Here is a 16,990-nt window from a genome sequence, read left to right on the forward strand (position 1 = left end):
AAAATTGGGCCAAAATTCTCTTGCTTAGGTTGTGTTGAGTTCCAGTTCTTTGGGTCCATTTTCTCCCCACATGTTAGAGGTCTAACACTTCCATTCCTGCTCCTTGTGAAGTCAGTTCTCCACTTTTCCAGTTAGAAACCATAAAGCTGTCTTTAATTCTTCCCTCTTCTTCACTCTCTATACTTCTATCCATTCTTAGCATAGTCCTTTGCATGCAGTAAGCATTCGACAATTATGTCTTCAAATTACTTGCTATGGACATATTTTTACTTCTAAGTGTTCTAGCCTTTCCTTTTGCTCCTTATTTCTGCAGCGACCCTACTCATTCCACCCTAGGCATCCCACTGTAGTCCTAGGCACTCTATTCTTATTTACCATACAGGGAACTAGCTGCCAGATTAATCTTCCTAAAGTATTCCTCTATTGATCACCTTGAAAATCCCCAATAACCACTGCTACTTTAGTTTTCAAATCCTAATGCTATTTCCTTTTTTAAAGTGACTTTCTAACCTGAATGACCACAGAGTACTCATCAATACTTTCATTTTATACCACTAAAAAACCTATTTTCACCATCATTATCCACTACTAAGTTGCGGGGTTTTGGGGGGTTTGGGGGGGTTTTATGGGGGGGGTTTGGCTGTGCAGCATGTCTTGTGGGATCTTAGTTCTCCGACCAGGGATTGAACCCAGGCTGTGAGAGCACAGAGTCCTAACCACTGGACGGCCAGGGAATTTCCTAAGGTGCAGTTTTAACCACACCCTTTGATGTCCTCCCTGATTTAGACTCTCCTCTCTTTATTCAGTTATTCAAATGCATCCTTCAATTTCCAACCCACACCTACATCCTTCATTAAACATTCCTAGTTTCTACTTCAAGTACTCCATTTTTTTTCTGAACAATTGCAGTCTTTAGTCTACCTTGCAACGTTAATTATTTAATTATATATTATTCTTAATTCCCTTCTAATTTTCCCTTAACTTCCTTCTGATTATTCTGGTCTGGTCTATCCAATTTGGTGGTTCAATTTTTAAAGGTAGGACAGGTTTTAACCACCATCTCTGAGCTCAAAAATCATGAATAATAGGCATAGAAGATATAGCTACTTATTTTGTCAATGCTATATACTGATTTTGATGCACTAAGTCAGAAAACATCAGACAAAATAATTGAAAGGAAAGTAAAAACTACTTTTTCCTTCCAAGAAATCAGTGTCAATGATAAGCATCATATGTAAGTTATGGAAAACAGCAGGTGCATTAAGTTCAAATTCATCAATATGAATTTGAAAGCTCTTTAAGAAAATTCAGGAATTGCTTCAGGAGACTTTACTTTTCTTGTTCTTCCCATCACCAATTATTCTAGTAAGCTTTCTTAAGATGTAAATCAAGGAAGGTGAGAAACCTGTATATTCCTATTAGTGGAAAATAATATGATTACATTTACAAGGAGACAAGCTAACAATTAGGAAAATTTGTTTCAATTAAGTTAGCTTTTTAAATGTATTCGATTTAGTATTAGGTTAAATATCTCCATTTATTTAAAGTGAGATGGACACATTTTGTTTTCTGTAACTGACAATTTCATTATTGAGAAATGACCTCCTTCCTTTATCCACCCAAATCCCAACTGCTTAACCTTAGACATAGTAAGCACTCAAAAATTATTTCTTCAAATGATTTGCAATGAACACATTCTTACTCCCAAGTGTTTTTTCTCCTTATTCCTACAGCCACCCTAGTCATCCAGCCCTAGGACCCTTATTTAAAATATTATAAATAATAATAAGCACTTGTTAAGTAAACATATTGATCTACAGTGATTTTCTGGTGTTGTTTTGTTTGCTTAGGACAAGGTAATAGGTACAGACAGAGCCATAGTCTGTGACTCAATAGCAACAGCTCATATATAAAATGGCAACATTTGCCAACCCTATTGTGTAATGTGACTCCTCAAGTGACTTCCCTGTTAATTTGCTAAATTTTAATTTATCTATCTATTTTCTTTTAGACAGTTTTTCTTTGTAACTTTTTTAAAGTCCATAATATTACCATCTTTGTTTGTATAGAACTCATTAGTTCCTAGGATAAATTCTTAAAATGGCAATAACTGTTTCAAAGGAATAAAACTATCATCTCCTCACTGGGGGCTAACTAATATACTAACCATAAACTAATTCCTTTCTGAAAGTGTGGTAACCGTGTATACATTTTCTATAACTTAGCATTCCTATTTTTTCCTTTTCCGTTTTAATGTCTGTTGCTGTTGGGTTAGGGTTAGGGCTTTGTTTCTCTGAGAATTTAAGAGGTTAAAATGGAGCTCGGGAACTTTTCAGCTAATTTATTTCTGCTGTTTCAAATTATGTTTAGCAGGATAATGTAGCTTATTTTACTTTGAAATATCCTTGAACCACAAATAATGGAGGCACTGTGTTGGCAGACAAGATTGTCTGGAATAGAAGAACCCAGTCACCAGATCTATATTACCTGGGTTCAAAGCCCAGCTCAGCCACTTATCAGTCCTGCAATCTCAAGAAAGCTATTGTGCTTAGGTCTTGGTGCTACCTTTTAAAACAGACACTGATAAACAGAGCAAACACAATGGCAAGGGGTCTGGAAAACGTGTCGCAGAAAACAGTGGAGCAAATCAGCAATATTTAGTCTGGAGAAAAGATAACATGGTGGGGACACGATTGCTGACCTCAAATACCTGGAGAGCTGTCATGTGGAAGAAGGAGTAGATAGAATCCATTTCATGCCAGAAAAGAGAATACATGGAAACGACAAGGAGGCAGTGTTCAGCTTTATGGAAAGGTGGACTTTCTAATAATTACACCTTTTCAGTGATAAATCCAACTGCCACCTGGAGCAGCAAGCTTTCTGTCGTTGGAGGATTTGTAGCTGCAGCCAAATGACCATCTATCCTAGATGGTGAAAGTTAAATGATGAAGTCTGGACAGGAAGGAAGGAGATGGGGAATGGAATTTGGGGGACCTGGCAAAAGATAACAGGGCTGGGCCGGGAGGGAGCAAATTAGGAACACTGCTTGAGATGCTAGGAGGTCACTGGCAGAAGCAAGGCTGGCATCTTTCTTGGTCGGGGCTAGAAAATTGTTGGAAAATGGGGTCTAGAGATTGATTCATAAATAAAAAATGAAAGAGAATATTTTTTGAAATATGTTAGTGACCTACCAATGAAATCGTTCTCGAGGACTAAGTCATCTTAAAAATAATTTGTGAAAATAAATCTGTAATTGTTTCCCTCTTATAACCCTATAATTCTGTTTTGAAGCTATCAAAATAAACGTGTTTTTTCCCCCTCTAGGAATGTGTGCACTATTCATTTCATATTAAAGTTAGATTTTTTAATTTAATTTTTAATTTAAATTTATTTTTTAATTTAATTTTTTACTTTTTTACTTAAATTTATCCCTTAGATTCCTCTGTCTCACAGAACTTAATTCGTGTGAGTAGATGGGAGAAAGCACTCTATTTCAAAGGGGCTTTTGTAAAACTTCACATGGTATATTTTTTAAGACACAGTGAGAACTTCATTGGAAGCCTACTAATAGGAGTTGAAAATAGAATTGCTGTAAGAAACCTACAGAAGTCATCCCATAAGATTTTGTTTTTAATTTAAATCCCAGTAAGAGAAGAGTTTTTCCCTTATTTGTTCTTTGTTTAATTCTGGGTTCAGCTGAATGGTGGCCTCTTGTTTCAACTGTGCTTAAATTCCACTTCGTTCTGAGTTTTGTTTGAAAACGTATGGGTGGAAAATCCACAGCTATTCATGCCCTAGGATCATTGGCTTTAAAAAAAGATCTTAACATGACACAGCCAATTATTGGGGAAAACTGTTTTTAAGGGCGTCGAGTCAAGTCTTTTACACTGAACCTCAGGCCACACTGAGTTCTTATTGCTGGCTCAGCTCAGGCCCCTGCAAATCACGGTGACCTGGCCTCTCCTCTCTTCTCCCTCCTCCATCAGTTACTTTTCTCAACAAGAAGGATTTTCACAACTGTGTGGATTGAGTACGTTTCCAAGTATGTAATCCAGTTATCCCCATTAGGAAAGCCCGTCAAAAGATAACGCTGTCATGAACCACTTTCCCCTCTCTGCGGTGCTCAGTAAGCCTTTCACTGAAGAAGAAAAACATACACAGGTTTTGCCAAATGTGCTTAAAAATTTTTTTAATGGCATATTTCAGAATGTAAAAGAAAGAACAAACTAGCAGTAGTCAGATGACTTGAATTGTAATTCATGGAATTTATTTTTCATTTCATCAAATTTATTTAATTCTAATGTCATTAATTGTGTGAACTTGAAAAAAAAAAACCTCACTGAACCCAGCTATGTCTCAATTTTCTCAGTTACAAAATGGTACTATTGATACTTAACCTGCTACAATGTGCGGTGGTTGCTTCACTCCCTGGAATTGGAGCTCCTTTCTTCTAAGTGAGAAATTCCCACAGTGTGAATCTTAGTGGTAACTAGAGCTACTCGACACCAGAGGCCAAAAAGCGAAGACACACGCTTTCCCCGCGCGCTTGGCAGCTAGAATGTGGGCCCGAGACTTAAGCTGGAAAAATCCATGCCTGCCTGGATGTTTGAATTTACAGTGACTGAGAGAGAGAATTCATTTGGTCCACGGCTGCCGTGACCTCGAGTCCAAGAGCGGCAGAGGTGATGTTTACAGAGCTGCTGCCTAACACCCAGTGTTGGCCGTAGTGGGGGAGTCGCCTGCAGGGTCCACTGTCCAGCGGTGGCTGCAGTGCCATCCCCACAAGACCCTTGCCAAGCAGGACTTTGCTTCTGGTTGCCTAGACTTTTCGGTTCATGTTCACTTTTCTGAGCCTTCTGCTATTGCCTTCCCAGGAATTATGAGAGCAATCCAATATCTTTTCATTTCTTTTTTGCTTACTTCTCTTTTGCTTGCTACTAAGAAAACTGAATGATATACCTGGCTACCTCCCAAAGGTGTTGTGAAATCTGACTGAGTGGTTTCAAGTGAGATTGCTTGGAAAAGAATAAAATGTGATCTAAGTTCATGTAATAGGTATTTATTCATGTCTTTATGGAGGTAAAGGATGAGCAAGCACACATCAGGCTGTGGGCTCAAGATGCTTTCAAAATAGTGATGGGCACAAGAACACAATGACAATACCACAACTTACAGTAAAAGTGGTTTCAGGTGAGAAACACAAGCAAAGGCCTATGATGCAGGGGGAAGAGGATGGAGAAAGAGTCGAAGATGCGTAGCGTGTACTAAGTTGAGTAGATGGGCAAAGATTCCATGGGAGAGTGAATATTTGACATCAGCCTTAAAGGTTGAATTGGAGCTTCAAAAAGGATACAGACACTGGCTTTGCCGTTGGAGCTAAGACTGTCTTTTCCTCTCCAGCTCTACACCCAGATCTCAACCTCCTTGGCTCAGTTTCCTCACCTACGATAGGAGGAAGTTATGGTATCATAAATGGTCTATAAGGTTCTTGTAGTTCTTAAATTTCTGATAGACTCCCATGGGCAGAGAAGGAGAATGTTGCAGGTAGAAGGAGCATGGTGGGCTAAAAAGTGAAGGTTAAAAAGGTGAGATGAGCAAAGATCTAGAAGGAAGACAGCAAGTTCAATCCCCAGACAATGTATAGTTTAGCATAAAATATAAAGATGAAGACAATGTGTTTTACTTGACAGACAATGGGAAGCCAGAAGAGATTATAGCAAAATGCTACCATCAAAGACGAACTTCTGTTTTTTTCTGGAGCGATGCATAGAATGGCAGATACAACGGTAAGGAGACTGGGATTTGAAGAAAGTTAAAAGAAAAATAATGTTGGAATGAACTAGGATGATGACAGACAGGATTGGGAAGAGAGGACAGTTGTGAATGACATTGTGGAGATAGATTCTCTCCAGCTTAATGACTCCAGAGAATGAGGGAAGTCATGGTCAAGATAACTTGCAGGGCGAATGTCACCTGATAGAAGGTTTATAAATCTGTTTGGTAAGAAAGTGGAAGTAGTAGATTCAGAAGATTCAAAAGATTCAGAAAGAGCGAGATGTGTGCATAGTTGGAGGGGGTATTGCTACTGAGGGAGATTGTTTTCTGCAAAATAGGAAAAATTAAGCAAGATTTTAACCAAAGATGAAACAGCTAGAAAGATTGGAAATCCAAGCAAGAGAGGAAAACTGATAGAACAATTAATAGATATAATTAGGATATATTATTTGTTATAATCACAATCAAATGTTTCACTTTCACTAATAAGAAACTAAGAAATAAATTCAGAAAATGAGATAAGAAGAACCAAAGAGAAGCTAAGAGTTTACCACCTTTACTTCATAAAAATTTGGAATATATCTCTGTCTATCTATCTATACCTACATATTTTTAGATATAGAAAGGTATTTGAAAACAAAGATCATTTTTCTTTATTTCAACTTTGCATATATGCATATACATAAATACATATACATTTTGTTATTTCGTCTTTCCAATAGCTTCATGAGGAAAGTCAAGGCAGTATTTTCACCTTCCTTCTCTCCTCTCCAATCACATTTTTAGAAACGGAGACAGTGACTTGTCCACAGCTCCAAGCAAGTAAGTGGAAAAGCCAACTTCAAAGCAGGGTTTTCTGACTTCTAGTCCAGTGTTCTTTCTTTTTCCACATAGTAGACCCCCATCTGAACACAGCTTCGTCTGGAAAATCTGGGTATTTATGACACTATGTGTATCACCTTATGATAGATCCATCTTGAAAATTTACCTATCCTCACAATGAATTTTAATTTAGTTTTGTATTGCCAGATTTTAATTTTGATTTTCTTGTTGATTAAAAGATATAGCTACTTAATGATGTTGTATGTAAACTGCCCATGTCAATGAACACAAACATTGTCATACAATCGAAAAAGGAACAATCAATTCATTGGCAAAGCGCACAAGCTAAGAGTTCTAAGTTTTGTAACCTAGTAGTAGTGACTTATTTTTTATTAACAGAGTCAGTCTTTCTGGCAAGAATGAAAACTATTGCGTCTGAGCACAGAACATAAGGAAGGAAAATGGTGGGTCATCCATAAATTTGGTCTTATGGCACCAAATACCAAAACCCAAAGGGTTACCAAAGGGGAATTTGTCCACAAAGACTGAGTCCCTTGTTTTATAGTTGAGGAGACTGTGGCTGCAAAACAAAGGGAACTGCTGCAAGTCACATAGTGGGTGTCAGAGCCAAGGCTGGAACCCAGCTCTTGGACAATCAGTGCAGGGCTGTTTACCCCTTCAGCACTGCTCTGAAATCAGTTAAGTTTGGATTTATAGGAAGCCATGGTTTTGAAGCTATCAAAGAATAAAATTCTATTGAGAAAGATTACAGATTTTTTTTTTTTTTTTTTTTTTGCGGTATGCGGGCCTCTCACTGTTGTGGCCTCCCCCGTTGCGGAGCACAGGTTCCGGACACGCAGGCTCAGCGGCCATGGCTCACGGGCCCAGCCGCTCCGCGGCATATGGGATCCTCCCAGACCGGGGCACGAACCCGTATCCCCTGCATCGGCAGGCGGACTCTCAACCACTTGCGCCACCAGGGAGGCCCCAAGATTACAGATTTTTGACATCAAGCTTCAATCACTCATCTGTAAGTATTTTTAAGGCGCCTGAGGCAATCTCTATTGGAGTCTTTTGAGCCAGTAGAGAAACATAACAGATGTGTAATAAACCCTGAAGTGACACTGTAACAATCAAAATGTAACCAGGTGTATCTTTAGCTCCAGCCTTACTTTAGAGTACCAAACCTGTTGTCCAGTTTCTACATGAATATCTTGCCTGCATCTTAAATTCATCACATTACCTCTTTTATTTTAGGGCACAAATTCTCTGGTGCTTAACCTTAAGTCAGAACTCATTTGAGTTTTAACGATCAATAAATTTAGCTTTAAGTTGATTTGGGGAGACATTCTGGTGTGTTTTTCATAGAGTAAACAAATTTAAGAATTTATCATAGAGGATATTTTCCCCAGAATATATACAGCAATTGTCTAAAAGCTTAAAAAGGTAAGAACTGAAGAATTAAGCTCAGATTTTTAAAAATTACAAGTTTGTCAACTTATTTTATCTCTTGTAATATTGTGAATGTTGGCCATAAAATATCCTTGCTAATTTAAGTATAGAAATATTTTAACACTGAGCTCTTTATCTTAATGCGAGATCATTATCACCAATAATATTTGCTTTCAGACGAGAATTTAATATTTCACTATTATATCAACGATCATCAATGCAAAATATATTTAAGCAAATGACAGTATGTGTTACCTTCGATGTAATTTTAAAAACCCAAATAACTAAGACATTTACCAAAAAATAATAATAATTCCTAAGAATCATTCCATCACTTCAGTCAAGGCAGGCTAAATTAAAAAGTCAAAAAAGATTATCATTTACTGATTTCCTTAGGCTACTTGAAAATAAATGTGGACCTCTATTCTTCTTCCCATGAAACAAAATATTGAACTCTGCCCTTTGGGTATACTGCCATACCTCAGATGCTGATCTTATCATTGCTTGCAAGTCAAACAGAGTTGGACTTTAAAAGGAAGAAAGGAAATGCCTGGAGCCATTGGGAAGCATCAGGGGTCAGGATGATGGTCTCATTCTGGTCAGAACATACCCAGAGTCACAATGCCTGAATAAGGATGACTTGGCTTCCAGCTGACATTTTTCAATCAAGACACATAACCAGAATTTGAAATACAATATATAAAGAACCATATTCTGAAATTGATGTCCTATTTCACTTGGCATCTTCCCATTTGTTTTATTTGTGAACAAGACATAATAGATGTTTTCCCTGTCACTACAATTTGAATTCTGTATGTAATAATAAATAAGCGTACTAAATTAGAAAATAATAATGTCCAAAGCAGATTGGAAATTGATGAAGAGTTGGTTGGGGATTTTCTCATACATTTAAAAGATTGGTCACATCCCTTCTGTGTTCCTGGATATTCGTTTTGTACTAAATTGTGAAATGTATGTATCAATTGTAAGCGGGAGTTCAAAGTTCCCTAAAAGTACAATTTGTATAGAATAAGCTGAAATATATTCAATTAACTAAATGTTATTTGTTTGGATAAGTGGCTCACTTAAAATTAGTCTCTCTCTCCCTCTCGACTCCCAGGGTCAGACACTGCCCAGCGGGCTTCCTGGAGCTGTCTCTGATTATCACTCAGCAATACTTATACACAGAGGTGATGCTGTGGCCTTGAAAATAGCTCTCAATGCTTCAGGCAGGGATCAGAACCCTAAACTGGAGGAGCTCAGGAGAAAGACACAAAAGATTTGAAGGGATAAATGCTTCTCACTGCAATGTACCCGCATATGCATCTTATATCTTCAATTTGGACTGAAATGTAAAAGGGAATAACACTGTCTTACACTCCTTTTTTCCCCCCAAATCTAAAATACCTTTAAACAGGAAAAGGGCAGGATGACCATTATTTCAATTTTATATTCCAATTAATTATCTGATTTGTATTATTGGAGAGAAAAGAACATGACCCAAAATAAAATTTTGCTCAGGATAACCAAGACTGCTTAAAGAACTAATCTAAAATGGTAGAGTTTTCATTGTGAGCGTTTGGGGGTGGGGAGAAGCAGTTAGAAAACCTTTCGGAAAGGGAATCTACACACTTCTGAAACCCGACAAACACAAGGGGGCAGGCAGAGCTCAAGTCTGACTTGGAAACCTGCTGACTGAGGGTTGCTAACCTGTTTTAGTTCGCCCTCCGGATATTTATCAATTCTCCTGGCAGGCCAAGAAATGTGATTCTGACACGCGGGTCTAGTTAATACTTGGTGTAATTACTGCGAAGAGAACAGGAACGTCTCTAATGACCACTACCTCAACAGCGACGGCTTTGGAAAAGCCAGGGGGCTACATACCCTGGAACGTATCCTCTGCTGCGACTCTCTCGATTCCGCTCTGATGGCATTTCTCACACATTCCAAGTGCCCCTTTTTCCTTTTACTCTGAAATCTGGTTGCAAAGGAGGGGCTTGTTAAAAATCTCACCAATCCGAGAACTGTAGTCATTGTAATTTACGAGGAGACAGCGGGGGGCGGGGGCGAGGGGAGGCGCACATTCCTCTAGATGGTCTTTTAATTCCAGCTTTCCTTCTTATGAGCAAAGGCCCCAGAGTTTCTCCCTAAACTGTTCTGGGTTTTGATTCACACTCAAGCCACGTTGCGTCTAACTTTCCTCTCGGATTTGTTTGCAAGTTACAGTGAGAAATAAGCATTCCCTGCGCGGGATCCCATTGAATTGGGGGGATGGGAGCTAAAACGGGGGTATTGCTGGATCGCAGGCAGCTGGAAAAGGGAATCTAGCTCGGCGGCGTGTGCCGGCTCTGGGGCTGGAGAGCCGCAACCCTAGAAGCGCCGAGCGGAGATAGCGCCCTCACTTCCAGGACAACGCGTCGCGCGTTCTATCTCCTCCCCTCCGCGCGGTTTCCCGGCCTCGGCCCCTAGGAGCTGATTGGCAGAAGTCGCTACCCAACCCTCGACTCGGGGCCTCCTCCCGGGACCGACGATTGGCCTCCTGGGAGGACTGGAGTAAGGGGGTGCGAGGGGAGGGATTTCCCTCAAAGCTCAGGGTCCCGGGAACTGGGAGGGAGGAGTGCAGGGACTCAGTTCTCCGCTCGACTGATCCGCGAGCCGCGGAGCTGGATCGGCCGGGACGGTTTAGCCTCCCCGGCAGCTCCGGGGACCGTGCCGAGCCTCTTTCCCATCCTTCTGGTCCAGCCTCGGCTACAGCAGGAACCCCCGGGCGCCGTGCGGAATTCCTGGCACTTTCCGGAGGGCTCTCTTACCACCTGCCCCGGACTGGGACTGGCTGCGCTCTCAGGGCGACCCGTCCGAGCCCTAACATCCGGACCATGCACGCAGCCCGGACCCCCGGGATCACCGCCCGCGCGCGCCATGCAGCGAACCCCACCACCTCTCAGCTGTTGCCTCCGCCGCCGCCCCGGCTGGTGCTGCTGTTTTTGCTTCTCCTGTCACTGGTAAGCCGCGTCCGGGCACAGCCCCCTGACCCCGGCCGGGCGTTGCTGTCCCCAGATCTCGCGGGCGTTGCAGGGGTCCCCTCCGAAGAGGCCATAGTGCCGGCGAACCGCGGGCTCCGGGTGCCCTTCGGCCGTGAGGTCTGGCTGGATCCGTTGCAGGACCTGGTGCTGCAGGTGCAGCCGGGGGATCGCTGCGTGGTGACCGTGCTAGACAACGATGCGCTGGCCCAGCGGCCCGGCCGTCTGAGTCCCAAGCGCTTCCCGTGCGACTTCGGCCCTGGCGAGGTGCGCTACTCGCACCTGGGCGCGCGCAGCCCGTCGCGGGATCGGGTCCGGCTGCAGCTCCGCTACGACGCGCCGGGAGGGGCGGCAGTGCTACCCTTGGTGCTGGAGGTGGAGGTGGTCTTCACCCAACTGGAGGTTGTAACTCGGAACCTGCCCCTGGTCGTGGAGGAGCTGCTGGGCACCAGCAATGCCCTGGACGCTCGGACCTTGGAATTCGCCTACCAGCCCGAGGCTGAGGAGTGTCGCGTAGGCATCCTGTCTGGCTTGGGCGCGCTGCCTCGCTACGGGGAACTCCTTCACTACCCGCCAGTCCCGGGACGCGCCAGCGAGGCGGGCACCCAGGAGCCGCTCCTGATGGACTGCAAAGCTTTCCAGGAACTAGGCGTGCGCTACCGCCACACGGCCCCCAGTCGTTCTCCAAACAGGGACTGGGTGCCCATGGTGGTGGAGCTGCGCTCACGAGGGTCTCCTGTGGGCAGCCCTGCTTTGAAACGCGAGCACTTCCAAGTATTGGTGAGAATCCGAGGAGGGGCTGAGAACACTGCCCCCAAGCCCAGTTTTGTGGCCATGATGATGATGGAGGTGGACCAGTTTGTACTGACCGCCCTGACGCCAGACATGTTGGCAGCCGAGGATGCAGAGTCTACTCCCGACCTGTTGATCTTCAATCTCACCTCTCCTTTCCAGCCTGGCCAGGGCTACCTGGTGAGCACTGATGATCGCAGTCTGCCTCTCTCCTCCTTCACTCAGAGGGATTTGCACCTCCTCAAGATTGCCTATCAGCCCCCCTCTGAGGACTCCGACCAGGAGCGTCTCTTTGAACTGGAGCTGGAGGTAGTGGACCCAGAAGGAGCAGCTTCAGAGCCTTTTGCCTTCATGGTGGTGGTGAAGCCCATGAACACACTGGCTCCAGTGGTCACCCGGAACACTGGGCTCATTCTCTATGAGGGCCAGTCTCGGCCCCTCACTGGCCCTGCAGGCAGTGGACCACAGAACCTGGTCGTCAGTGATGAGGATGACCTAGAGGCGGTACAGTTGGAGGTGGTGGCTGGCCTCCGACATGGTCACCTTGTCCTTCTGGGTGCCTCAAGTGGCAACTCTGCCCCTAAGACATTTACGGTAGCCGAGCTGGCAGCCGGCCACGTGGTCTACCACCACGATGACAAAGATGGCTCCCTAAGTGACAACCTCGTGCTTCGAATGGCGGATGGAGGACGCAGACACCAGGTGCAATTCCTGTTCCCTATCACCTTAGTGCCCGTGGATGACCAGCCACCAGTCCTCAATGCCAACACGGGGCTGACACTGGCAGAGGGTGAAACCGTGCCCATCCTGCCCCAAGCGCTAAGTGCAGCTGACATGGACTCAGATGACTCTCTGCTTCTTTTTGTGCTAGAGTCGCCCTCCTCAACTACAGGGCATCTGCTTCTCCGTCAAACCCATCCTCCCCAGGAGGAAGAGATGCTGATCAGGGGCCCTTGGAGAAAACAGGGAGCATTCTATGAGAAAACAGTGACAGAGTGGAGGCAGCGAGACATAACGGAGGGGAGGCTTTTCTACAGGCACTCTGGGCCTCACAGTCCCGGGCCAGTAATGGACCAGTTCACATTTCGAGTCCAGGATAACCATGACCCCCCTAACAGGTCTGGGCTACAGAGGTTTGTGATACGCATTCATCCAGTGGATCGCCTCCCTCCAGAGTTGGGCAGCGGCTGTCCCCTTCGGATGGTGGTACAGGAATCCCAGCTCACACCACTGAGGAAGAAGTGGCTGCACTACACTGACCTGGACACAGACGACCGAGAACTACGCTACACGGTGACACAGCCCCCAATGGACACAGATAAAAACCACTCACCAGCCCCACTGGGCACCTTGGTCCTGACTGACAACCCTTCAGTGGTGGTGGCCCATTTTACACAAGCCCAGGTCAACCACCATAAAATTGCTTACAGACCTCCAGATCAAGAACTGGGAGTGGCTGCCCGAGTGGCCCAGTTCCAATTCCAGGTGGAGGACCGAGCTGGGAATGTGGCTCCAGGCACTTTCACCCTTTACTTGCAGCCAGTGGACAACCAGCCACCTGAGATCCTCAACACTGGCTTCACTATTCAGGAAAAGGGCCACCACATCCTGAGTGAGACTGAGTTGAGTGTGAATGATATAGACACTGATGTGGCCCACATCACTTTCACTCTCACACAGGCACCCAAACATGGCCATATGAGGATGTCTGGACAGATACTGAGTGTAGATGGGATTTTCCACTTAGAGGACATAAAACAGGGTCGGATTTCCTATGCGCATAATGGGGATGAATCTCTGACTGATAGTTGCTCCTTGGAGGTCAGCGACAGACATCATGTGGTGCCCATCACTCTCAGAGTGAATGTCCGGCCAGTGGATGATGAGGTGCCCATGCTGAGCCTTCCTGCGGGCACTCTGGGGTCCTATCTAGATGTTTTAGAAAATGGGGCTACTGAAATCACTGCCAATGTTATCAAGGGGACCGATGAGGACACTGATGATTTGATGTTGACTTTCCTCTTGGAAGATCCACCCTTATGTGGAGAAATCCTGGTCAATGGAGTTCCAGCAGAGCAGTTTACCCAAAGGGACATCTTGGAGGGCTCAGTCGTTTACGCCCACACTAGCGGGGAGATAGGTCTATTGCCCAAGGAGGACTCTTTCAATCTGAGTCTGTCAGATATGTCTCAAGAATGGAGAATAGGTGGTAATACTATCCAAGGAGTTACCGTGTGGGTGACCATCCTCCCTGTTGACAGCCAGGCCCCAGAAATTTCTGTAGGTGAACGGTTTATAGTGATGGAAGGTGATAAAAGTGTTATAACCTCAATGCACATAAGTGCTGAAGATACTGATTCCCTCACTGATGACATCTTGTGCACCATAGTTATTCAGCCTACCTCAGGTTACGTGGAGAATATCTCTCCAGCCCCAGGCTCTGAAAAATCCAGAGCAGGAATTGCCATAAGTGCTTTCACTCTGAAAGATCTCAGGCAGGGTCATATAAACTATGTCCAGAGTGTCCACAAAGGAGTGGAACCGGTGGAAGACAGATTTATATTTCGTTGTTCTGATGGCATTAACTTTTCAGAGAGACATTTTTTCCCCATCATAATCATTCCCACCAATGATGAACAGCCAGAAATATTTATGAGAGAATTTATGGTGATGGAAGGCATGAGTCTGGTGGTCGATACGCCCATCCTCAATGCTGCTGATGCTGATCTTCCCCCAGATGATTTAACTTTCAGTATTACCAGGTTTCCTACCCACGGTCACATCATGAACCAGCTGATAAATGGCACGGTTTTGGTTGAAAGCTTCACCTTGGACCAGATCATAGAGAGTTCCAGCATTATTTATGAGCATGATGACTCTGAGACTCAGGAAGACAGTTTCATGATTAAACTAACAGATGGTAAGCACTCTGTGGAAAAGATGGTCATCATTATGATTATCCCTGTTGATGATGAGACCCCCAGAATGGCCATCAATAATGGACTGGAAATAGAAATTGGGGAAACCAAAATTATCAACAACAAAATATTAATGGCAACTGATTTAGATTCTGAAGATGAATCCTTGGTTTATATTATTCGTTATGGGCCAGGACATGGCTTATTACAGAGACAAAAACCTATAGGTGTCTTTGAAAATATCACACTGGGCATGAATTTTACCCAGGATGAAGTGGACAGGAACTTAATTCAGTACGTCCATTTTGGGCAAGAGGGCATTCGGGATCTAATTAAATTTGATGTGACTGATGGAATAAATGCCCTTATAGATCGCTACTTTTATGTGTCTATTGGGAGTCTTGACATTGTCTTCCCTGATGTGATAAGTAAGGGAGTGTCTTTGAAAGAAGGTGGTAAGGTCACCCTCACAACAGACCTACTAAGCACTAGTGACTTGAACAGTCCTGATGAAAACTTAGTTTTTACCATCACCAGGGCTCCCATGAGAGGTCACTTAGAATGCACAGACCAACCTGGAGTATCCATCACATCTTTCACTCAGCTCCAACTGGCTGGCAACAAAATCTACTACATCCACACAGCTGATGATGAGGTGAAGATGGACAGCTTTGAGTTTCAAGTCACTGACGGACGTAACCCCGTCTTCCGGACATTCCGTATCTCCATCAGTGATGTGGACAACAAAAAGCCAGTGGTCACCATCCATAACCTGGTTGTCAGCGAAGGAGAAAACAAGCTGATTACTCCCTTTGAACTCACTGTGGAAGATAGAGATACTCCAGACAAACTCTTGAAATTCACTATCACCCAGGTGCCTGTTCATGGTCAACTCCTATTCAACAATACCAGACCCGCCATGATTTTTACCAAGCAAGACTTGAATGAAAACTTAATCAGCTACAGACATGATGGCACCGAGTCAAGTGAAGACAGCTTCTCCTTCATGGTGACTGATGGTTCCCATACAGAGTTCTACGTTTTCCCTGATACAGTATTTGAAACAAGAAGACCCCAAGTGATGAAGATCCAGGTCTTAGCTGTTGACAATAGTGTCCCCCAAATTGCAGTGAACAAAGGGGCTTCTACACTTCGCCCTCTGGCCACAGGCCACTTGGGGTTCATGATCACAAGTAAAGTATTGAAAGTGGAGGACAGAGACAGCTTACGTTTTTCTCTTAGGTTTATTGTGACGGAGGCCCCGCGACATGGATATCTCCTCAACCTGGGCCAAGGCAACCACAGTGTGACTCAGTTTACACAAGGTATGGTTCACTTTTCTTTCTTTAGGATCAAAGGGCACTCCAAGTCTTATTTCTTGAGATATGGCTGTCACTGAAAACTTCATAAATAGAGCATGAAATTAGACTCCAAGGGAAGGGGAGGGAAGAGGAGGGAAATGAAAGGGAGGTGAAAATACAGGGACTCTCTTTCCTGGGAGAACAGCTCCCTTCTTGCTATGTCCTACTGCAGTGACTTTTATTAGAAGGAGTATCGTATTTTGAAAATACAAGCTAAATTGTCAAAGGAGGAGCTCGACTTTGGTGAATTAAATTTAAAGCAGGCGGGGCTTCCCTGGTGGCGCAATGGTTGGGAGTCCGCCTGCCAATGCAGGGCACACAGGTTCGTGCCCCGGTGCGGGAGGATCCCACATGCCGCGGAGTGGCTGGGCCCGTGAGCCATGGCCGCTGAGCCTGCGTGTCCGGAGCCTGTGCTCCGCAGCTGGAGAGGCCACAGCGGTGAGAGGCCCGCGTACCGCAAAAAAAAAAAAAAAAAAAAAAAAAAAAAAAAATTTAAAGCAGGCTTTCCAGTTCGGCTCTGTTAGCCACGCCCGTCCTCTGAGCAGCCTGTTTTATATGCTGCAGACAGTTCATGTTAGCATCTTAGAGAAAGATGTGCTTTCTAAATTCTATACATCCACATTATTATTTATTATCATCACCCACCATTCACATAGAACCTTCAAATTTATATTATTTTGATTGCTTTTTTAGAGGATTTGTTCTAAGTCTGGTATAGTTGTTAGAAAATTTGTAACGAAAATAAAAAGGTGTATTTATATTTACTTTGTAGATTTTATAGTTTTTATAAGATTTTATGACTTAGGCTAACACCAGCCCAAAGATGTAAGAGGTAAACACCTATCTAGAT

General features: G+C 43.9%; 1 protein-coding gene across 1 annotated transcript in view; it reads left to right on the plus strand.

Annotated features, from left to right (window-relative positions):
* The first annotated feature begins 10,925 nt into the window (after window positions 1–10,925).
* Window positions 10,926–16,990, plus strand: part of FREM2 (FRAS1 related extracellular matrix 2) — a 147,884-nt gene continuing 141,819 nt past the window's right edge. The window contains exon 1 of the mRNA XM_060080003.1: window positions 10,926–16,104. Coding sequence (XP_059935986.1) covers window positions 10,926–16,104 — 5,179 coding nt within the window. The remainder of the gene's footprint in view (window positions 16,105–16,990) is intronic.

The sequence above is a fragment of the Mesoplodon densirostris genome, chromosome 17, assembly GCF_025265405.1.
Source record: "Mesoplodon densirostris isolate mMesDen1 chromosome 17, mMesDen1 primary haplotype, whole genome shotgun sequence".
Taxonomy (NCBI): Eukaryota; Metazoa; Chordata; class Mammalia; order Artiodactyla; family Ziphiidae; genus Mesoplodon; species Mesoplodon densirostris.